Source organism: Fukomys damarensis, unplaced genomic scaffold, assembly GCF_012274545.1.
Source record: "Fukomys damarensis isolate Sample0158 unplaced genomic scaffold, DMR_v1.0_HiC HiC_scaffold_1, whole genome shotgun sequence".
NCBI lineage: Eukaryota > Metazoa > Chordata > Mammalia > Rodentia > Bathyergidae > Fukomys > Fukomys damarensis.
The window spans coordinates 11,029,000-11,053,159 of NW_022900913.1; the positions used below are offsets into that span (position 1 = coordinate 11,029,000).

The window sequence follows — 24,160 nt, forward strand, 5'->3', positions numbered from 1 at the left end:
TTTTTTTTTTTTTTTTTTAAAGATATCAAATTGTATGGCTCTACTGAAACTGTTCATTCCTAGCTCTCTTACTGGTGGGAGTTATGTCAAATTGGACCCATTCACTTATCATGTGGTTTGTAACCCATGAATAAAGGAGAAGTTTAAAAGAGGAGATTGGCAAACAGAGCTGGTTAGGAATCACTGCACTTGCCCTTGGTAGGACCTGCAGGAATTTAGTTTTTCTGAGTTCCGCTGACGCCCAGTCTGCTTCAGAGCATGGAAGAGGCCTTATATGTCACTGCTGGGAACAAAGGTGTAAAGAAAGCTCACAACCATACCAATAGTTCCTACGTCTCTGTGAATGAGGGGCCCAGGAAATACTAATTTCCTTGTAGGTAAAATTAACATGGACCCAACTGAAGCCAAATACAAGGTCAGCAAGGACACCACCTGCCCTGTGATAATGGGCTGAATGAAAGCCTGTCAGTGGCAAACTCTGTAGTTTTATATATGGTGTTTCACAGGTGAGTCCATGGCAGAAGCCATGGCTTTCATGAAGTCTGAGAGGGAAGACTGACTGGCAGGTCCCAAGAAGGGCCAAGAAATACTCCCGTGACTCTTATAACTTGGGTAGCTACAGTCAGGCTATGGTGGCATAGACTGGGCAGGAACTCTGGGGCCAGTGAACCTTCTAGAATCTTCTATACTTCAAGTCAGCCAAATCCAACACAGTTCCAAGTGGCTATGCATCAGGCCCAGCGTGGGTGGGTGCCATTGAGTATGGTTTCTAGAGCCACCCTTCCCTCACCTTCCCAAGCCTTCGTGGGGAAGAGCCCTGCGTGCTCGGTGAGACGTGCTCCAGCCACCCTGGGGAAGCCCACAGTGTGCACATAAATGTCTCGAGGAGGGGAGAGTGCCTCACTCACCAGTGGAAGCCAGAAAGAAAGAAAAGTCAGGAAAAACAAGCATAAAACACAGCCAAAAAGAATTCCTTCATGACAGCAGATGTAATGAGAAGGACTCAGTAGGGTTCTTTCCTCTACTGGGGCACACGGTTAATAGTGGATGACACAAGTGGACTTTTAGTGCTCTCTGACCTGAGCCTATTTTGATCATCCCACTGTGACCCATGGACTGACAACGAGAAATGACACTCGGCGAGTGAGCTCAGGAGCTGTGTCTGCAAATGGCTTTTCAGAGGTACACTTGGTCACGTGTGAACCTCTTGGCAGTGAAGAGGATCCTCTAGGGGCTGGTGGATCTCCCATTAATACTGAAAAGTATGGTGTATTCAAGTTCATCCAGACTGGGGAAAGAAAATCTAAGCTAAAGATGACCACCACACTGGGAATCAGGATTTCCCCTAGAAACGTCACAGAGCACCTGCTCTTGGAAGGAACCCTAAATTCATAACAAACAACATGGTGCAGAATTTTAAATCCAGCATTGTTTCTAACTATAAAACTGTACCGTTAGAGACCACGAGGTTATAAAATGATGCAACTAAGAACATGTGGATCTCTGCCGGTTAGAGTGGTACTAAGTACACATGGAGCCTGGAGAGAACCTGCCCTACTCAATATGACTGCACCCAAGATGTCACACAAAATAACCGCTGCTGTCAGAGTCTGCCACGGACCCTGCACACAAATGCAGGGGCACTGCGGTGAGCGCCTCACTCTGCACCCCCTGCCCGCTTCTCTCTTTCCCTTTGGCTTTCAGCAGAGCTCTTTGTAGTCTTAGGCTTCAAACCTCCTTTAGCTAAATACCTGTCTCGGGCCCCAGCACACGGCATTTACTGGCTTTGGGTTCCTTCTGCCATCTTTTGAAAGCACTCACGGGCTGAAAACGGCCCGTGCCAGTAATCTAAGTCAGTGCTGAACACCTGCACTTTGCCCTCAGCTGCATCTACTCAGGGAGATGGGTGTACACAGCTCGCTACCAAGTCTGTGTATCTATCTCCCTACTATTCCCAACTTGCAGCAATAGGGCTTGGAACAGCAGGCGCGTTCTATTTGTTCAGTACAGATTTTGTTGACAAGGGGTGGGGGACTGGATTATTTCAAAAGTGAGTGAAACAAAGGGCAATTCTTTCTCTCCTCTGTAGTTCTCATAAGGATGATTTATGGGAAAAAGTCACCAACACCCAAAGCAGGAAAATGAGCTCTAAATACTAATGATATACTCTGTACAGTTAAAGTGGCTCACATTCATCTTTAGCAATATCCTGTGGGACCACAGATGAGTTTTATCAGACTGGGAATATTGAAAATGAGAAACACATTAATTACCAGCAAAAGGCATCATGTTGGGGGGAAAGTAACTAATATCTTAACGAGTAAAACAAATAAACAGGTAAAATAGAAAGTAAAGCAAAAAGAACCAAGGCATTGGCTATTAAAGTAAAAACAAAACAAAACAAAACAAAAACCACAAGGATGCTAAAACCAGGAGTCTGATTGATGCTAGACAGAACAGATGCATTCAGCAGGAAGAACGACCACTAGGAATGGATACAGTGAGAATTAAAAAAAAAAAAGCAAAACCAAAAAACGTTTTGGTGGTACTGGGGATCAAACCCAGGGCATTGCACACTCTAGGCAAATGCTCAACTACTGGGCTACATCCGCAGCCATAGCAAAATATTAGAGAAAAAGGTTACATTCTTGAATTTATTTTATGTAGAAAATTAAGAAAAAATTATAAAGGTTGTGCTGAAATGAAAAACATCCTTTCAGAGCCAGTCCACACAGCCTTTCGATCTCAAGACCCAGAAGAACTTTCTCCTGCTTTGTCCTCTCATGTGTTCTTCCTTAAGTGGCATAAAAAAAAAAACCAGAAGAACTTGAGCAAAGGAAATGAATTCATTAAGACCATAGGGAAATAGCACCTAGACCAGTTTTTATGGCAATCAAAGCAGTTTTGGTCGAATAAAGAACAGAGAGAAATTGAGTTGAAACCTAGATTTCTCTGGAGTGTTTCCACTGTGAGGAAGAAGTCTGATGAGCGTGTAGTGTGTGATTTCGGGCTGACAGCAGGCTGTTCACGTGTGGAAGGTCAGACCGGGAAGACTGTCCGTGGCCATGGCTGGCTCTCAAGTCACACAGAGCCACGGTGCCTGCGTTTCAGTTTCACCCATATTAGTGCTCCTCTGTGACAGCAGTTTATCCCAGAACCATCGCTAAGGTGGAAAGGTGAACAGCTGCCATGAGCAACACTAACAAGCAGAGACGGGTATGAGCGTCTAGTACAGGTGACAGGTAAAGGAGCCACTGATCTCAGGAGGGAAATGCTCACCGGTGTAGGGAAATGCTGGGGGCGGACAGAGGGAGCGGGGGAGGGAGAGGGAGGGAGGGGGAAATGGAGGAGGGAGACAGAGACCGCAGTGTGCCACCCCTGAGCTGTGGTCAGGATTATGGACAGCAAAGGGTGGTTTCTCTTACATGAGAAACCAAAACTACAAATGAATAGCAAAATAAGAGAGAGACACTAGGAAACAGGGAGGCAGACTTCGAGGAGCGAGAAGGGGACCCGAGGAAGCCTGGAGATGGAGGAGCGTGGGGGCAGAGGGGAAGTAAGCCAGGGTGGAGATGCGAGACATGAGTGTACTGGCTCCCCACACGAGGGCCATCAGCACGTACTGCAAAGACACAGCAGCAACTGAACAGAAAGATCGGGCAAGATCTCACAGCTCAGCATGAAAGGAAGGAGAGGGGAGAACACGGCTGCACAATGTAGCAGGGAGCAGAAAACAAGACAGTGATGGAACTGCCGGGTGGGAAAGTGAAAGGAGGCCAGTGAAGGAGGAGAGGGGAAAATCCTTCAAATGTGAGTTCTGTGTGCTTGAAAGAAAGGAGATACATTTTCCTCAAAACCAAAGAAAGCATTTGTTTGATGCAAGGAATAAAATTTTCATTGCAAAAAGTTTCAGATGTGATATAAACAACTATTACATGTAACTGCAATGTAGAACCTTTTTGGTTTACTTTTAAGATTTTAGGATTCTACTTTAAAATAGAAAATTTTCAATTTAACTTCAAAAATGACATTGATTTGTGGTTCAATGGCCACATTTTCTTCACAACAGTCTCAGTAACACAGGGTGTTTGGTTTTTCGCTTGCATAGTTATTGACAGCTAGTAACTGGCTATTATTCATCCCAAAGTCTCTTTCAACCACAGCTAACGCAGGGAATCTGCATTTATTTAGTGGTCCAAGTTAAAAGAGGAAGAGCAAAAGGGAACTAACTTGCCTCTTTAGATAAACATTTTAACTCAAAAAATGTATGGAGTTTTCTGAATACACATACCCTCTTTGGAAATAGCCTCAATCAAATCTAGCAGCAGAAATTTTCTTGGCACACTCAGAGTTAACTTTGAGGGAAAGAAAAGCAACTATTTCTACCTACCCATGCCCTGGGGCCCAGAGCACAAATGAATGAAATGATCAATATCAATTTTCTGGATGGGTAATTGGTCCTTCTGCAGGACACCATCTTCCACAGCCCTCTTACATAGGAACAAAATTCTGTTTTATGTTAAAAATGAAGACCACACAAGGCTCCCCCTGCTTGCTTTGGGACTCACAACTGTGTGAGTAAACATGAGCTGCCTTAGCCTCTGTGTGAGGGGTTTGGGTTTGTCTTCTGGCTGCTTGTTTTTTAACTTAACCACTGACACTTATTTAGGCTTTTCATACAACCAGCAACAGTCTTAAGGTACACACAGCAGGTTTATGAAGCAAGTTCAGTGTTGTATGCAAGTGGCTTCAGCAGATGTGCTACTCAAGTTCTAAAATCACACTCTTGGGGTTGCATGACCACCCTGGGGCTGCAGGTGAACCTAGACAGGAAGGAATCTGCTTTCCCGAGGTCTGGTGAACCTGTAGGTATCCGCTGTCTGCATGTCGTAGCTTTCTGGTATCATGAAAGAATGTTAGGCTGAGTGTTTATAGCCTTGTCTCTGAATAAAATAGAGAACCCCAAGAACGGATACATTTTGATGAATAAAACAACCCATCATTAGTTCTCACTACTGATGAGCACTGATACTAAGGAACAATCATACTTTTGTTCTCAACATATTGATTTGGTACAGTAATGCACATCCATCTTTAACAAAAGCACCTGCTATCCCGTCTACCTTACAGAACGCTAAGGTAGTTCTACAATCACCTGTGGCTGAAATCACTTCCTTTCTGACTTATGAATCAGAGACTCAAAACTATCACTTTGCAGAAAAGTTATTTTGCAAATTTTCTTGAGCTAGGAGCACAAATCTCATTCCTCTTATCCTCTGAAATTTTCATGAGAAATATTTGACAAGTACCGACGGGATCCATTTTCCAGTAAATCTATTTAAATCAAGGAAGAAGCAAAAGAAACGTTCAGAGCTCTTGGCTTCAGTGGCAGGCAGACCCTTACCTATGAGAGTGTGGAAGATGGCGGCGATGGCCCCGGCCACCACCATGCACAGGACAGCTTTGGTTCTATCTCGCTTGCTGTTCACGAACACCAGGCCCACATTTTTAAAGTCACTCATGGGGCCCGTGAAGAACTTCATCAGGGAGTACGCCAGCCCGTAGCTGGCCAGCATTTCCACCGCATCCTCCTTGACGGCAGCAATGCCCCGGTTCAAGGCCTAGAAGGGGGAAAAGAGCCCACAGCAGCATTAGCAACAGCGTCTCGGTTCAGGCGTCAAACCTCTAAAATAAAACTCAGCAGACGACGTTTCTATAGGAACACTAAGCCGGGTAGAAGATAAATCACACCATAATGTGATAAGGGTTTTCCTTTTCATCCATCTTAGCTTCAGTTTAAGAATCTTTGTGTCAACGAGGTACCTGACCACTGTGTTTAAAGTAGGAGAAAGAAACCCAAGTATTTTATATAAATATCCAAAAGTAAATCTAAGGAGTTTTGGTTAAAAGCTGATCTTTGGAAAACTCAGTATGTTAAATTTTATTTGTAAACCTACATAAAAGCAATGGACATTCTGGAAGTGAACCGAGCACTTTATATAGAGTGGGGGATGACTTTTCTTTAAAGAAGGCACATTTATGTTCGTGTGTGCCTAACACAATATTGCTGGCACTGCCGACACAGGCACAAGTCAAAGTGATCAGTGAAACCCAAGGGCTTTAAATTCTTTGCCTGTACTTTGTTTTGTCCCCTTCCCTAGGAAAGACAGCTGCCTGGTACAGTGAACACTCACAGAATCAAACATTCTTTGCAAAGCCCTGTTAGAGGGGAAAACTGTTAAAAGGAAAATACCACCGTGTAAACTGATTTTAGAAAAATCTACCTAAAAATGTGCCGTAACTAGGAATTTACAGTCATCCCTCTGACAAGGGTGGCTAAGCTAGATAAGCGCATTTCTGATCACTGTTTCTAATTATATCTGGAATTTTCTTTTTTTTCAGGAATAACCTACAAGCTCCCACTGCTTTCTCCGCCTCTGCAGAGCACCCCTGCCGTGATATTTCTCTTAGAAACAAATTTTCTTTTGTACCGATGCTAATCAAATACTTCAACGTCCTGAAACAAAATAAAACCCAAGAAACTCCCTGATGATAAATCCTGTGTTCAATGCCTACATCCAGCCAGAGGATTCTCGCTATGCATCAAAACTCAACATCTGATCATCCACCAGAGTAATTCCTTTCAGACTGGGCGCCCCAAGACCGGCAGTGCATCCTCCCCAGCTGCCGGGAGGTGCCCACTAAGGACTAAAACTGCATCCTCCTCAGGGCCAAGTCCCCAGCCACTCTGTGTGGCGTTAACACACCTGAACCCTGTGGGTCCCTAAGCAGCAGGATGCCCGCGGCTGGCTGACGCAGGGGATAAAGGATGAGGTCCCTGCCTGCGCATGGGCCACTCTGGTACCATTCATGCTCAGCAGCTCCCACAGGACCAGGGAAGTGGCCTCTGGTGGAGACCAATCCTCGCTGAATGCCTCCCCTCGGCCCCATCTGTCTCCCGGCTCATTAAACTCCAGTGTGCAAGATTCCACACACATGGGGCTTTGATTCCAGAGAACTCAAGGAGCACAGCTCCAGATCAGTTGTCTCTCAGACACCAGGAACCTACACAGTTTAGTCTCTTTCTTGCATCTTTCTTCAAATATTGTGACTGTGAACTGTTTACTTATTTTTATCCCTCAAAGACATGTTAAAATTTAAACAATATATATTATTTAGCACGAGTTTCAAGAGCGCCTGCTAGCGCACCTAAATAATGCAGGACCAGACTGTTTTTGTGTCTTCTTGGCAAAACTTTATTTTTGTTAAAAGGATATCAGTCCTGGCTGGGGAACTTACTGCAGTATTTTCCATTTCTGGATGTGAGTCCTAAACCTTGGGCTGAGGCAGGTGGGAAGAGGAAGGGAACAGGTAATGATAGTTCTGTCTGCAAAACTCAGTGAGAGAATTTCCTTTGGCTCAGTAATTGTGGTAATTTGAGGAAAGAGCACAGTACAGGGGCATCAGGCTTGAGCTGGAACGTGCTCCACCACTCAGCTGCCTGGCAGGCTGAGGGACTTCTTCTACCTCAATCAGCCCAGTGGTCTCGGATGGGACACAGCAGGTGGCCTGCAGAGCACCAAGCAGGGCCTGGCTCGAAAAAGTACCCGGAAGCAGAGACTTCTGTCCTCTCTGTTCACCAATGCACACATTGCCAGCCTGGTCCCACCGCGAGACTGGAAGTCTACTGAATGAGCACACGAGTTAGCGATCTGCTACCGAGAACTTTAATAGTTGCCCTCATTTTCTCAGACAACTTTTGATGATGAGATGTTATTGCTTAGAAGGTATGCCACCGATTTAACGTTCTATCACATTAAATATACATATTATTTGAAAAACCTATCCTGATTTCAAGACATGCTAGGATGTAAGGAAAAAGCTTTAGAATTTTTGGCACTTTCAGGGTATCGGCCCTATCATCCTCATTTGCAGTATATCTCCCAATTTGTCCTTCATTTCATGATTTTCTTTTGATACTATAATTATTAAGTTATTAAAGAGCCAATCAATCATTTTATGGGGCTTGTTTCCACACTTTTAGGCTTTGCCATTCTTTCCCATTCAAACCTAAGATCATTCTGCTCTAGTTTATGGCTTCAACTGCACATTTACCTTTTTAATCTTCCTGAAACTTATGATCTAAGGCATGGGTCAAAATTAATTTCTTCCAAATAGTTTCTTGCTTCAAAACTACTTACTGTTTCAGCCACCTATTGACCACTGATCTGTGATGGTTTCTTCCCAGTCTATAGTTTCTTACATGTCTTTGGTACATGCCTTCTGTCTCCATTCTCACCCTATTTTCTTCAAAGCATGTCCACTGCCTCCTGTCTTATCACATGCCTACTTTGTTTAGTGTCCATCCACCTCCTCTACCTGAATGTTAAGCCCCAGGGAGCAGAGACTTGTGTTTCATACCAGACCTACAACATGAAAGATGAAAAAAATGAAGTAAAAATGTACACAAGCAGTACAACCATTTGCTGTAACGTGTTCTGAAGAAAGAACTATGCCAATGAGCTGGATACCACTTGGAGCTTATTTAGACAGACAAAGCAATCTCTCCATGGAGCTGGGACTGGGACAACAAGGAGCCAGTTGGATGAGGAGCAGGAGAAAGGCAGAGCCCTGCAAAAGGCTCTGATGCTTAGGGAACAGCAGGAATCAGGAGGAGAAGGAGGCGTGAGAGTGGGTGAGAAGGCACGTTTGGAGCAGCAGGCAGTACTAGCATCATTCAAGGTTGGGGGAAGAACTTGTTCCAAGACTAGCTAGAACTCATGCATGGTCCTGACAGGTGTGACAGAGGCTCATGCTGGCTGCAGTGGTGGGAGTGGTCCAGAGAGTGAGGGGGGAAGCAGAAGTCAGAGCTCTGTCAAGCCAGGTGTGGTGGCACAGGCCTGTAATGCCAGCACTTTGCGAGGTTGGCGGGGAGGATTGTAAGTTCGAGCCCTAGGCAAATGAGGCACTCAGGGAGAACTTGTCTCAAAATAAACTAAAAATGGGCTGGGATGTTGTTTAGTGTGAAGACCCTGGGCTCAGTCCAAAAATGAGCTTTGTGGGAATGCAGGCCAGAGACAGTGGTGATTCGGCCAATGAGAGGTGGAGGAGATAGACAGTAGATTGACTGAAAAAGCACTTCAGAAGCAAAGTCATGGGATCCAGGGAAAGACTACGTGGTGGGCTTGAGGAGGAGGAAGGACTCCTGGGGGAATGCTGAGTTGCTGACAAGTGGTGTGGCTATTTAATGATGGGATCAGGGGGAGAAAAGGCTGCATGTATGCTTGCACCAGAAGGAGCCTGATCCTGGGGTTGAGATGCTCATTAGAATTGCAAATAGAGAAGTCAATCAAGTGCAAGAGTTGATGTGTGAGTCTGGGGCATAGGGGAGCCCGCGGGCTGTGGATATTTAGAGTGTGGGTGGGTGGGGATGAGATCAGAGGGAGAGGACACAGGCAGAAAGGAAGAGAATCCTGGATTCCACCCTATAGCACTCCTGGGATCGACCACAACACACCAAGGCTGTGTGGGCTTTGTGTCATGCCGCGGGGACTGGGCTGTGGTCTGGTGTTAACTGGCCACCTGGCACTCTTCTGGTGATGCCAAGCCTGACACAGCTGTGCTTCCAGCCCAAACTGAGGAACAGTTGCTGTGGTGGGTAAGCGGGCCTAGCTGTGGTCTTGAGAGTCAGCTCCAAAAGTGACTGGAATGTTTTTGGAATGCACGGGGCAGTGAGGCAGACTTCTGGCCCAAGACATTCACAAGCACGACGTTTACCTGCTGTGTAAATGCAAGTTCAAGGCCAGGTACTCCTCTCTGATGAGAGCCAGAGGAGACAGTGCTGTACACACGCAGTCACAGTCTGCTCCTCAGAAGTGCAGCATGGGCCTCTCCTCTCGCTGGAGACCTCCACACTGTGATGCGGAGCGGCCCCCTTGCACACACACCTGTGCCAAAAAACTTCCGGTGGGTCACATGAGACTTCGGGTCCCCCAGCGTCTTCCGCTCATGATATTCTGCTGCCTGCTGTTTTTTCTCTTCACAGTAACTTTGCAGAAACCACAGGATATTAAAAAGCAAAAACTATAACCCCCAGGGAAAGGACTACAAAATCCCACAGGTAAGAAACGGTCCCACTGGTATCAACTGTCTAGATCAGTAAACCCTAAAGGAGTTTCTGACATTTTAAACGTGGGATGTGGAGACCAGAGACACCTCTCATTCTGCAGACTGCGATTCTGTGGGACAGGGCACCAACTCCCCCAAGCCGTGTTCTGCTGGAGTCAGCATGAGCAGCTCCTGCACAGGGGACGGTTGTGTGCCCAGGCTCAGGCCGAGCAGCGATCCTTCCTCTCTCAGGTCCGGAGCAGGTGCTGCCCAGTTCAGCTCCTGTCTGGGAAGCCCGACAGTCTGGGTTGTTTCTCTGAGCTCAGTACAGAAGCGGAGCCAGTGAGCCACCACCACGGCCTCTGTCTCGGAGGGGTGCACTGGTGTGATGGCAGCACTCCCTCCTTTCCTCCTTGTGGTTTCTGCTCTTCCTAGGTGACAGCCCTGGGGTGCTGCTCCATCACTAAGCACTCCTCAGTTCTCTCCCTCCCTGCAGTCAGTGGCCCTGCACAGCCCTTGGCTGCAGACAGCACCTCCCAGGTGAAACTCCTAAAGGGGCCTGAAGAGAGTGCTGGTGTAGGGCATGAGGGTGTACAAGGTGAGGGCCCCTCGGCTGTCCTGGGGGTGGTCAGCCACATCCTCCCTGTTTCCAGGTTGGGGTGAGCGGCCTGGCTCTCCGTGGCTGCTTCCGACCATTCTGTGCTTTTCTACAACCTCCCTGTTACTTTGACGCTCACAGCATCTAACACATTCCCATCCGATTTCACCTCCGTTCCAAACAGAGAGGTCAGGTCTGCTCTGGCGGCTGTGGTTTTCATGGGGCGTTCACAGTCTCCTCTGCACCTCAGCTCTGGAGGGACGGGAGTGTCAGCAGCGGAAGTTCCATCCAGCCAAGAGGTCTCACTTCTGTGACCTGCCCTGTGCAGATGATCTTCTCTCTTCTGCTTTAGTGTCCTTCTCTCTTAGGGCTGCACCTTCGATTTCTTTGATGTAAGTTATTCCAGTACTCACATTTCAATGAAAGTCAACGCCCGCAGTCTTCCACCAGGCCACCTCTCTCTGTATCAAACCCATTGCTCCCGGTCTCTCCCGGATCCTCATTTCCCCTCCCTTGCCATCCCAGCCTATATCCATGGGTCACCACTTTGGCCACGCAACTGACTGAGCATCTCTAACCCAGGATCCATCACTCTTCTGCTCTGAGCTCTATTTTCAGACTTCTACTTGGGCTTTGCGAGCTACCAGACTCCCACACAGCAGTCTGCGGCCACCCCAACAGAGCCTCGACCTCCCGGGGCCGTGGCTGCTCAGTCAGCCTCTGGTCTTCCCCACCACCTTCCCTCAGTGTTTCAGGCCCATAGGGTTCCCTCTTGCTCAGTGGATAATTTCGCCTCTTACTTCATCTGCAATAAGGAACTCTACAGGTAGAGACTAAATTTCTTGCTGCTTTTCTCCCTAAATCAGTTAAACTCAACAAAACCTATCTGTTCCAAACCCTTCCTTACCCTCCCTGGTCCCATTGCAATGGAAAGGCCAGTCTGACCAGGCAAGCCTGAGGCTAGGCAGGTAAGTTTCTCCAACCTTCTCAGGAGCCTTCTGAAAAATTCCCCATCTTCCTCTCCTGTTGGTCTGATCTCTGTTACCTGGATGGCTCCTTCCTGTCAGATTCACACGGGAAAGGTCTCTGTCTGTCTCCAAAGGAAAGCCCTGCTCGGCCCCATCCTTCCTCTCTCCCACCTTCCTTCCTGTGAGTTCTGCAGCACCCTGTGCAGACCCCAGGCCCTTACTGCATTCCCTGGGCTTCCGCGTCATCTTTCCCTGTGAGAATGCCAGAACTCAATGCAGGAACAGATGCGTGTGCTGCTGCGATCCGTAACTGACATCTGGTCACTTGTGAGTAAAAATCCTCCAAATGTAGGTTTAGTTTTCTGCTTTAAAAAACTAAATTTCCAATAGAATCTACATGCTTAAAATCTGCAGTGATGACAGCAGCATCACACATGTCCTCGTCATTCTGATGTTTTCTCAGCAGACAGGCAGGAGCTTCCCCTGCTGTTCCCACCATGTCACACCAGGCACCCAGCAGCGGTTGCTTGACTGTGACACAGACACAGTAACACACAGGCTTGGGTCACTTAATTAGCCTCCTAAGTATAAAGTGTAAGCCGTGTTCTTCTGACACCTCTTTTCACTTCCTTTGGAGGACACTGCACAAACTGTTCCCGATCCAGTCCAACCCTGTAGTAGAAGTTAGGTGTTGTTAGAAGAAAATCAGATTTCCATGCAAAAGATAAGACCATCTTTTCCGACCCTGGAGAAGCTGAAAGAACCCCACTTAGGGCTGAGTACCACTGACTGGTACCAGGGCGGAGATGTGTACGTTCGAAAGACAGCGCCTGTGTGGGGACAGGGCACCCAGGAGAGATGGATGTGCGGTTCAGGAAGGGCCACGGTATGGGGCCCGATCCTGTAGCTGACATCCATGTCCATTTGGGGGAAAAACAACTGTGTGGCTCATATGGAAATGGATTTTCAAATTCTGCAACAAGATATCCATTTGGAAATTGGTACTATTTCCTAAAATAGCAAGAGATGATTATGTGAAATACTGAGAGTCCCACTTTTTATTTTTAGTAAGAGGAATACTTCTCTCATTTGCCTCATCCTGGATTAGAGAAACAGGGACCTAAGGTCTGGACAATCATTTTGCCTCACCAGGAAACAGCTCAGACTGTCTTCCATCCCTTTGAAAAAAGATGACTCCTCTGCCTACAGCTGCGGTCTTCCTGCTACTTGTACTATGACATGAAGCAAGCTGACTGTTGTAGCAGGTGAAACACAATCTAAAAAATCTCCCCTCACCTTCACATCTTCAGAAAGTTTGTATCTGCAGCAGCATACACAACTCAGAAGGACACGTCTCGGCACAGCCACCTGAGGAACAGCTTCTTCCAACAACAATGGGCCATCGGCCATCTTGGATTGCCACCCTTGCTGGGAGTATGGGCTCCAGTAATTTTCCACTGTTATTGTTCTGTTTGTGTGTATTTCAAATAGCGGTTTGGGTTAAATTAGATCATTTGTCTTCCCGGTAGTTTTCCAGCTACATTTTATTTTCTCGGGGATCTATACTGCTCTAAACGAGACAGCCTTGCTCTGTTTAGCAGGCATTCTTGCCAAGAACCTGACACCCACACACATGCGAGGCTGTGGTTTAGAGGCAGCAGCAGTCAGATGAAGCCTGGTCTCTTCAGAAGTCAGTATTACTGCTCTATGAGGTGCTGTCCATATTTAGGGCTTCCTGAAACCCCAAGATGACCCTGGGCAAGCCAAAATATGACACTGGTGTTTTCTGTCACTTCCCAAACCTGGAGAGGAATTTTTATAATGAATAGAGACAGACTATGATGAAGCCTGGCTAGCTCAGTTTTCTCCTGATGGTTTCCTTAGAATGTTGAGGGAAACAAAGAGCATTTTGGGGCAGTGCCTTCCTAATCTGAAGATATGTTTGTTTGTTAAGGGTAGAGTTAGTGTCGCAGGGTCCTCTGGATCCTCTTGATTTTTCGTGTAAACATGAACCTTTTCCCATAACTAAATTTAACTTTAATTCAAGATGGCAGGAGGCTTGACAAAGAAGAAAATGCATTATGAAAATTCTAGTGTCCTTAAAAAAAAAAAAACAAAGGCTTCCTGTGCCACTTGAGAATCTTTACTTATTCCTTACACCTTTACCATTCTGAAATACCAGCACTTCTCACTGTTGCCGAAATCCTCATATTTCCTACTAAATTTTTACTATTTATAAATACACGGTTCCCAAATGGTGTTTCTTGGCTGAAATGTCAAGATTATGCCCACTCACTTCAGAATTGAGTTTTGCAATAACAATAACTCCACAATAGTCTGGAATAAAAGATTAACTCTGGGATCTGGGGAGTCTGTCTACCAGCCCTTGGTACCTACCCTCTCCCTGCTTGGTAACAGCTGTTTTCCGGATTACTGCAGCACCTTAAGCTTGGCTGGTGATCTCTGAGTAGCTCCAAATCTCTGCACCATTTCCTGAGGTAACTGCAGCTCTGAGAGAGGTGTTTACTGTCTTCCACTCCTTTTCTTCCTTTCACTGTTGGGGGTGAACCCACTTTGGTGTGCTGGGCAGGTCTCTACGCTGAGCTACATACACCTCTAGCCCTTCCACCGATGGCTGCAAATGCATCTGTGCTAAGTGAGAGAAAGTGAAGGCTGTTTGCCTTTGGACCTTATGAAAGCCAATGACCGTGATAATGGTGACGGCAGGGACACCAGAGCACCTGTTGCTCACTGAATGCCTGCCAGCAGCAGACACTGTTTTGGGATTTTTACCACCCCCCCCCGATGATGTTTCCAGGGGGGCTTATTATATCCCAGTTTGCTTGTGACAAAACTGGTGCACGAGAGACCACTCGCTTGCCTAGGTAGACGTGAAGCTGGGAGAAGACTCCAGGGGTTCGGCCTCAGAGACTGTGATCCTATGCCTCGCCTCCTTATACTACACAGGGACTCTCCTTTCACTTTGAATTGGATACTGTAGCTGACACCAAATTCTGCCCAAGAACAATACTTCAAGAGGACTATCAGATCAAAGGAAACTTCTGGGCAAAGACTTCTTTTACAAAATCCCAAGGATCCTAAAGTAGAAATGTGTTAGAAGTCCCACGAGACAGGTGTAAACACAGAGGAGGGAGTGTGGATGGCGAGGACATCATCTCTTGAAGCCAGGCCATGAAAACCGAGACTAAAAGGAACCAGGTCAGCAATGTTCTACAACTCACATGCAGCAGCTCAGAGCAGAGTCCGAAGCCCGTGAACACAGCCCCACAGGGTGGCCAGGCAGAGCTCAGCAAGTGCTCAGCCATGGCAGTGCCAAGGGGACACCGAGAGACTCCCGATGGCCACTTGGAAAATGCGGACAGGAATGCCTGTGAGTGGAGTGGCTCTTACACAGGGCAGGAGCGTCCTCTCAGCATGCTTCACTCACCCCAGGTTTCTGGTTGCTGAGTCTCACTTCTGGGTCGGGGTCCAGTTAGGACTCACTGCTGGTATTTATGCATCTGGCACAAGCTGGGTCTTGGGAATGATTCTAAGGGCCTGGGCTTTCAACTTGACTGTTAGGGAGGTGCGTGAGCAAGAGCAAAAATTAGTCAGTCAGCAAGGTGGTTCATGTGGCCCATAAAGAGCCTTACTGAGCCTAGCCCAGCCCATCAGCAACCAGTAACGCTGTTCATAACTAAGGACATGAGGGTTATCATTACCTCCGCACCCCCAGTTCCTGCTGCCCGTCTCCCTCCTGCTGTTACTGGCTTGCATGATTGATTTATGGTTACTCTAGGTAAAGTAAAACCATCTTGACGAATTAAGCTGTCTGAAATACAACAGAGGAAAGGACAAAGGATGTCACCGTGGCACGAGCAAATCAGAAAGGTGTCAGGTGAGCAAATCAGAAAGGTGTCAGGTGGTGTCATTTGCTACAGCAGAGATTTAAGAGTTACATGCTCTGAATTTACGTTGTCCTTACATTTATGACCATGCTTTATGCTGACTACTTTTCACCTAAAACAGTGATACAATAGAGTAATAAGTTAGAGAATCACATGGATAAAATTATAGTGCTCTGAAAATTTCTAAAGCTAGAAAAATGAATACATTTTTATTTCATATGTGTATGAAACAGTACATGCACATGCTGAGTTTCATTCTGTAAATATAGATTTGCTATAATTCAGGGCTTGTCTCTTTGAAAATCAGAGTAGCCTGGAGAGTTATAAAACCCTTTTGCTTTTTAGCCTTCTCACCTACATGGGTGAGGGGACAAGGGGACCCATTTTGCTCTCAGGACTCTGCTGCATCAGAAGGCATGTCTCTTGGTGGAATCTTCTGGTGGAATCTGATAATTCTTTGCAGAAACCTTCATGGCTCACATGAAGAATAACGTCTTGCACAAGTGGTAGCAGAAACACTTGGAGAGGATGTTGTGTTTTATCTCATTGGTTTTTATCTAACAATGTTACAACACAGAAACCACAGAAAATTCCCCAGTTGTACCTAAGGAAACCAAGGCTCAAAGAGATGCCATGCAAGGTTTTTGGTTCATAGATGGTGGTGCCCACGCCAGACCTGGTGATCCTGCCGGTCTGGTGCTGGCTCCTCCTGGGAACACAGGAGGGAAGCCAGTGAGAGGTGGTGGGGACAGAGAAGCCCTTCTCCATCATCACCAGGCTGGCGAAGCAGGGGAAGGAGTCTGAGTTGCACACAGAAATGATGCATGACCAGTCCGTACACTTGGTAAGAATCAACTACGACTAAAGGAAATGGTTATTTTTATGTTGTGGCTCTTTCATTTGGGAATTGAGGTTCTTTATACGGAGTCCTTGTTAGGTTGAGTTAAAACTTCTTTTCCTGTTGGATGGAACAAGGAGAAGGGTCCCAGTATTTGGGACAGGTGCCAGATTAGTACTACATGGTCTAGACAAGTCCAGCAGGACCTGCAGCTTAGTGAAGACCCCTGGACTAACGTTTCCAGGGAGATCCCCAAAGAAAAGGTCAGGGAAGACTCTCAATGCTATGGCTCTCTTTTCTGCCTTGCAATTTTCACTCACACAGAGAGGTGAGTCCTGGAACAGGTGCCTGCTGAAGTTAGTGCGGCTCCGTTCTCGGCCCTAAGGAGCCCAGACAAGAGACGGTGTCGCTGTCCCCACCTGGCTGCAGCAAGGTCTGGACACGGTGCTAAATCCCCCAAGTGTGGTGGGTTTGGATTTTTTCTTAGTTTCTGTTTATCTTTCTGACAGCTGAAGGCTGAGATCAGGCAGCGAGGCTCCCCCCAAAACTACTCACTGCCAAATCAGGGTTACTTAAGCCTTTGTAAGTCCCGTGAGACTTCTATTCACAGCAGAGACCCACAAGCAAAAAGTACTAATTAGATGAGCATTAAATCTCACCAGCTGAAATTGAAATAACCTTAAAGCATCATTTAAGAAAATAGTAACGTTAATGTATACTAAGAGAATAGCAACTTTTGGTCTTCTCTAATAAAGCCCTTTACTGTGTGTTTATTATTTAAAAGTAATCAGTGTCAAGGAAAAAAGAAAACTAAAAGTTTATCTTCTTTCTCCATTTCTGATGGACTGTGTCTTAGACTGATAAACTCATTAGAATAACATCAGACTCATAAACTGCCTTTTTCCCACTGTAAGAGAGAAAAAGCCATAACATTCTTTGGAATAATTTAACAAGTATTCCTAAAGTGAAAATAAAAAAACCCAAAACATAGCATTTTGTTGAAGTATTTACAACAAGCCTCAAATAAATGGGGAAGCAAATTGTTTGTTGATGAGAAACATGTCAGTGATCTTTCTGAATTCACCTGTAAATATAACGCAGCTTCATCCAGAATCCCAGCAGTTTAAGCTTGTGCCTGGACCTATGCAAAGCGATTTTCCACTTCATACAGGAGAAAAGCGTCCCTCACAGTAAGCCCTAGAGAAAGCACTCACAGGAGGAGAAACATGGGAGAACATGCATGTGCAATGATGCCCTACCTCAACAAGTCAGGGAAATAAAGTTGAAACAAGATTGCTGTCAGATTGAAGACATTAAAGCAATGGGTATAATAGAGGGCTAGCAAAGATAGGCATAACGGAAAACTCTGTGTAGTCCTGTCAGGTGTGCAAACTGCTGGAGCTTTGAGGAAAAAGAATATGTCAAGAGGTATTAACAGAGCACCAAACTCCTCGATCCAGTAATCCCCTTCGGAAATCTGTCTAAACAGAGTTCCAGCACCAGTGACAAACACACAGAGGCGTCCATTACAGCAGCCTCTGTAGTGGCAGACAGCTGACCACACTGTGACCGTGCAGAGAGATGGGACAGGCTGAGTAGTTATGGTACATCTTTACAGGGTTACTCCACACAGAACACAGAGTGAAACTGGACCAGCTGAGCCAGCCGGAAGCCCATGACGAAGTTCTGGGTAGAAGTAAGCTGCACCTCAAGAAATGGCACACTGAAACATACAAATCAAAAATTCTCCAAAATGTGTAAATATATTTGCATGAGCAGAGAGGTGGTGAGTGACACTCACCAATCTGTTAATATTGTCTGTTTTAGGCGACAAGGGGGCAGGGAGAAGCAAATTACTGACTTTCCACGCATCTGCACTGATTTGCTGCTTACTAAAAGAGCGGAACGTTTATTGGTTTAAAATAACAGAAAGGCACCTGTATCAAGGTACACAAAATAAATGAAATACCTAAATTCCTAGGTTGCAAAGCCAAATGCCTTCCATCCTGGAAATGCAGTGCCAGTGTTATGTTACTGGTATGCTTTGCATGATCACCTGGGATGTTATCTCTAAGCAGACAACCCCTGCTCATGTGGCTCAAAAAACACAGTGATTTCTGACAGTCTTAAACACAAATGTGCAAACCAGGAGCTGTGTGCTGGCTAAAAGACACCTGCAAGGTTCCAGAACCTTTGGGGGTGAGGAAAGAGGAGCCCTCTCTGCTTAACTCCCCGACTGCCACCGTCTGCCTGAGCTCCCTGTGACCGCTTCAATGTCAGCATTAATCACAATCTGTGTAGGAACGGGTAACATGATTAAAATACAGTAAAGATGTTTAGCCCAGTTTGCAAGTCAAGAAGCTTCCTGAGTTCCGGAAGGGAGAACAGGACCCTCAGTGTGCACTTGGGAAAACTCCAGACTTCGAAGCCCAGCCTTTTGAGTTCATGGCTATAATGTCCACCCAGTGGGAAGGCCAGCTGGGTGTCTTCTGTTACCCTCTGACGTTGCAGGCCCAGGTACTACGGTCACTACTTCTTTCATCCTGAGTGACTCCATCTGTTCCGAGATGCTCAGTGCCTGTGGTACATCTGCTGGGACTGTGCTTCCTATGAGCAGTGGCCAGGACACCAGGGCCTTGTGGATGTGGATGTGGACCATACATTTTGTATGGCTGCTGTCTTGTGTGTCAGTGAAGAGCCCAGGGCCAGGCAGATACACCACTCAGTCTCTTTACACACTCCTAGTATTTACTAGTACATGTGATTAGCATATAACATCCCTTGCGTGGTGTTGGTGCACATACATAACACATCCCGATTCCTTTTCTTTCATCCATTAGCCCTCCCTCTCCCCCTCTTGACCCCCTTCCCTGCTGAAAATGATATAGCTTCCTACTTCCTATTATTTGTCTTTTATTTTTACTCTGGGCTTCTCAGGTAAGAGAAACAGTATACATTTAAGCTTGCATATCTGATTTATTTCACTTAACACTGTGGTCTCAAGGGGCATCTGTTTTCCTACAAGTGACACAAGTGTGTCCTTCTTCATGGCAGAGTGGTATTCCACAGCATGTAAACACCACGTTTTCTTTATCCATTCATTTGTTCACAGACATACAGGATGCATGTATCTCTGTAATATGACATGTTCAACTCTTTCAGGAAGATACCTGGAAGGGTAATACTTGGGCCCAACAGAATTTCTAGTTTCAGCTTTTTCAGAAATGTCCATACTGATTTCCATAGTGGTTTATTAGTCTACATTCCCACGGACAGTGTAGAAGGATTTCTTTTTCCCCTACAGCCTGGCCAGCATTTGTTATTGTTATTGTCGATGATGGCCATTCTTTCTGGGATAAGATAGAATCTCAGTATTGTTTTAATTTGCATTTCACTAATGGCCAGTGACGGTGAATGAGCATTTCTTCACATATTTATCGGCCATTTGTACTGCATCTGTGAAGTGTATTCATTTTGCTTGCCCTCTCCCTATTTTTTCAGTACTGGGGACTGAACTCAGGACCTTGTGCTTGTAAGGCAGGCAGCAGCTTCACTGAGCTAAATTCCCAGCCCTTGCTTATTCATTTTTTGACTGGGTCTTTTATTTTGGGGGATCTAATTTTTTTTTGAGTTATTACATATTCTACATATGAGTTCTCTGAGGAGCCATTGACAACATTTTTTTTCCCCATTCTGTAGGTTGTCTTTTCACTCTTGGTTGTTTCTTTTGCTGCGCAGAAACTTTGCAGTTTAATATGATCTCAACTGTTGATTCTTGGAACTATTTCCTATGAAACTGGTGCTACGTTTAGAAAGACTGGTCTACATTCATGACTTCAAGATTTTTGCCCATCTTGTCTTCCAGCAGGTCAAGTCTCTGGTTTAATGTTGAGTTCTTTGATGGACTTTAATTTTGGTTGAGTAAATAGTGAGAGCTACGGGTCTGCATTCAATCTTCTGCATGTGGTTAGCCAGTTTTCCAACACCATTTATTAAAGAGGCTGCCCCTCCTCCAGTAGCATATGTTAGAATTCATGGGTTGTAAGTAACAGCTGTTGACTGCTGCTATGAAGGTTGGGCACTTTTGTAAGACAATAAGGAGGACAGGCTCACGGTGCCCAAGACAGAGATGGAAAGACAGGAGAAGAGCACACAGGAGCATCACTGAAGGGTGCTCAGATGCTGGTAGGGTGATTTAGAGCCCTCGAACAGACAGAAGGTGGGGTGGAAGGGGCCTCTGGGACAGTGTTTGATGGCATGTGCTCTGCTATATAACTGGGAAAAAAAGCGAGCATCACATGCTCTGATGTACCTGGGCCTCTGCAGGTGTCACCGCATCTAAACTCCCTTTGCATTACACATACAGCTTTTATTTAAGAATGTAAAAATCATCCCTGCCTCAATGTTAGCGTTACTTCACCAGGTCTTTCTCCAGGGCTTCTTTGGGCTTACCTGCAGTTTTTGAAAGCAACTTTAATAGTGTGGTATCACACTTGACTCCAGTGCAGTTATTCTAATTCCCTTTGTGCTTCTAGAGTGGCAGGGATGAAAAAGCTAAGCACCTTTACTAAGGTGTGTCCAAACAGAAATTTTCTGAAGTGTTTAGTATTCTGGCTGGGCAGCGATTACTTAACACAATGGCCAATATTCCTTTCTGTTTTATCCACAAAGGGAAACTCCTGGGCTTGTTACATTTAAAAAGGACTAAATGCAGATTTTAAAAATTAGACTTTAAGGGTAAAAAATAATGCTAGTGGACTTTGGATGGGACACAGATTTTTCTCACTGTGTAAAAGGAATACCTCTGATAACATAGTCTGGTTCACAGTTTTTAAAACTTTTTTTTTTTTTTTTTTTTTTTTTTTTTTAAAAAAAAATTTTTTTTTTTTTTTTTTTTTTTTTTGTGGTACCGGGGATTGAACTCAGGTCCTTGCACTTGTAAGGTAGACCACCGAACCGCTGAGCTAAATTCCCGGCCTTTACAGTTTTTAAAACTTTAACGTTTTCTTATATCTTCCAATTCCATAATATGAAACATGGCATTTCTTTATAAGGCAAGATGCATAAGGACTCTCTCCCTAGTCTTACTAAAACTACAGAACAAAGGTGTTTCTTTTAGTTGTTTACTTCATTGTGAAAACAGATAAATGTGACAAGTTATATTATCACCTGGTTTTTAGTCATCTCAAACACATATGGAACTCCAGAATAGCCTCCTATGACTGGGACACATGTTTTCTTGGCTGATGCAAAAACTGAAGAATTCAAAGAGAAAAACACTCATCAGAGAAAAACAGGATGTCCCAACTTTGAAAAACACTCAATCCACCTTCTGTGCAGACCACAAAAAGATTAGACAAACTAAGTGTTTGTTGACATTGGCTGTAAGTTGTGAAAAGGGAGAGAGAACCTTAAAATATATCTGGAATGAGACCAAATCACTTATTCACTGATTCTCTTTTTCTCTCTTTTTGTCAAGTATATTTTAAAGAAACTGCTAAGTAGAAATCTAAATCTATTTTCACAACCATCCCTGCAAAAACAGAGGTGGGTTGTATGAAAAGCGAACTATTTGCAGAGACCCTCCTATGGGTATACAAGAGTCTGTGCTGGGCATTTTCTTAGGAGTTATCACATTTTGTTTGATCCTCTTGAAAACCCATCATAATAGGGAAGTTTAGCTCTTGTGAAAGTCAGGAAGAATGGGGCTCACAGGAGGTTGGCCTCTAAATCCAGCCAAATGAGCTGGAAAGCCCATGGACCATTGGGTTTATATCTGAGTTTTCCTATATTTTAGCTGTGCTATATTAGGCACATGACAATCTCTGTGAGATTCAATATTCTCAGCAAAATAGGAAGTTCCCCCAAGTCTCTCCTGCGGGACAGATTCTAGGGATCACTGACATTACATGCCAATGGAGGTGAAGCGTTATGCCTCTCATTTCCCCCCAACAAGAAGAGTGGAGATGCGATGTTGGTGTGGCCATGTGAATCCTCAACCAGAAGCCCACCCCATCAGGGCCCCAGGTCCCAGTGGGCCTCAGGCTGGGCTGTAGCTCTGGGCATCCTGAGTATGGTCACAAAGGCCCTTGAATATCTAAGAATCTTCTGGAAAGTACTTATTTACTCTTTTAAAAAGCCACAGCCCATGGACAGATGCAGATCGAGCACTGCTTTTTGGTTGGCTAGGTCAGAGTCGCACAGCCCCTTCATGTGGTCTGGGAGGGCCCTCACTCTGGGGTGGATGAGCTCAGGGTTCTATGAGTGAACGCGCTGACCCCAAATGTCTGAGATTTAATGCCTCTGGTCAAGAAGAGGAACTGCAGGAGCTACTTTGTGATTTTCTTTAAAAATGCAAATTGCAGACTTAAAGAAGTTATTCTAAGAGCATCTTCTCTACCAAATCCCTCTTCTGGTTAGCTAGGGTCTTCTAGGTTTAATAAGCCTTCTTTTATTTTCATTTTTTCACTTAAAAACAATTCCCTTGGCTTTAAAAAAAATGAGAAAAAACTGGTTTTGAACAAATGCAGCCACCTAGTCAGAAGCTAAGCAAAACCTAAGTTTTCACTATTCAGTATTTATCCTCATCAATGCAACAGTTTTAGCAGGAAATGTGCACTGTGTGTGCTCTGGCGTACTTGGCTTTACATTTTCAAAAGCAGCTTCCAGTGAAAACTCACGGAGCTGAGTTTCCCCCCAGCCTGCAACTCTTCCTTTCCACTTCAGCCAGGTTCTACCACACAGGTGCCATGGTGAACTGGCCTGGTGGCAATCCCTCATTAAGAACTTGTTCCCAATCTATCAGGTGCCTGGTGCTACCCAAAAAGCAAGACGTATGGACCACATGAAAGGGGTTTAAAAGGCGATCCCTACCATCAAGGAGGCTACAGCGATAGTGCTGTACAGCGGAAAAGTGGCACGCTAGCAGGCAGCCCTGTGTGCTGGGGCAGACGGGCCGGGCTACTGCACCGGCAGAGGAGCGGTGGGTTCTGAGTGGGGCAGAAGGAGGGGCTGAGCTCAGCTGCCCTGGGTTTGTGCAGGGTGCAGGGTGCAGGGGAGTGGAGGGAAATGAAGAGTGGGGCGACATGGAAGTGCTGGTACAGACTCACCCCAGGTAACAGGTGATGGGAAGACTGCAGGTTTGAGCGTACACACAGCGTGTAAAGACTGCTGGCAGAAATGTGTGTAGTGGGGGAGGCGGCGAGACTGGAGTCGGAAGGTAATTCCTAGCACTGTCCCCAGGCAAGAACTGTTCCTGCGGGGCCCATGCTGGTGGTGGAAAAGAAGGCTGAGAGCCATGGTATATGAAGTGATGAAAACATATGGCGGATAATTTAAAAAATTATTACAGTAAAAGACACCCTGTCCCCTCAAGACACTCACCTCTCTCTGAACACACTTCATTATTCCTGCCAGTGTGTGAAGCAGCTCTGGAACTCCCCTTTTGTGAATGTCTTTGTTACACTGTCATGGCAGCCTTGGTGATCTGAACTGATTCAAAACGTTTCCCTTTCCTGGCCATTTTGACTTTGGGGAAGTCAGAAGTTGCACGGTACCGCGCCTGGTGAGTAACGTAGACGAGGACCCCGGGTCTGTTTTGATGAGCCTGCCTTTCCACTGGATGGCTCCGAGCAGCAGTGTTCACTCTGGTTTCACTATACTGCATACAGATTCTTAGGAAAGAGGACTTACCAGAACTGCTTCAGAAAGTGGCGAGAAAGAGGGAGTATTTTGAGGAGGA

The 24,160-nt window shown here is 45.6% G+C and overlaps 1 protein-coding gene across 1 annotated transcript in view; it reads right to left on the reverse strand.

The window, feature by feature from the left end:
* The window catches only part of Ankh (ANKH inorganic pyrophosphate transport regulator), a 133,148-nt gene that overhangs the window by 50,402 nt on the left and 58,586 nt on the right, over nucleotides 1-24,160 (reverse strand). The window contains exon 2 of the mRNA XM_010631522.3: nucleotides 5,405-5,621. Within this exon, the coding sequence (XP_010629824.1) occupies nucleotides 5,405-5,621 (217 nt within the window). The remainder of the gene's footprint in view (nucleotides 1-5,404; nucleotides 5,622-24,160) is intronic.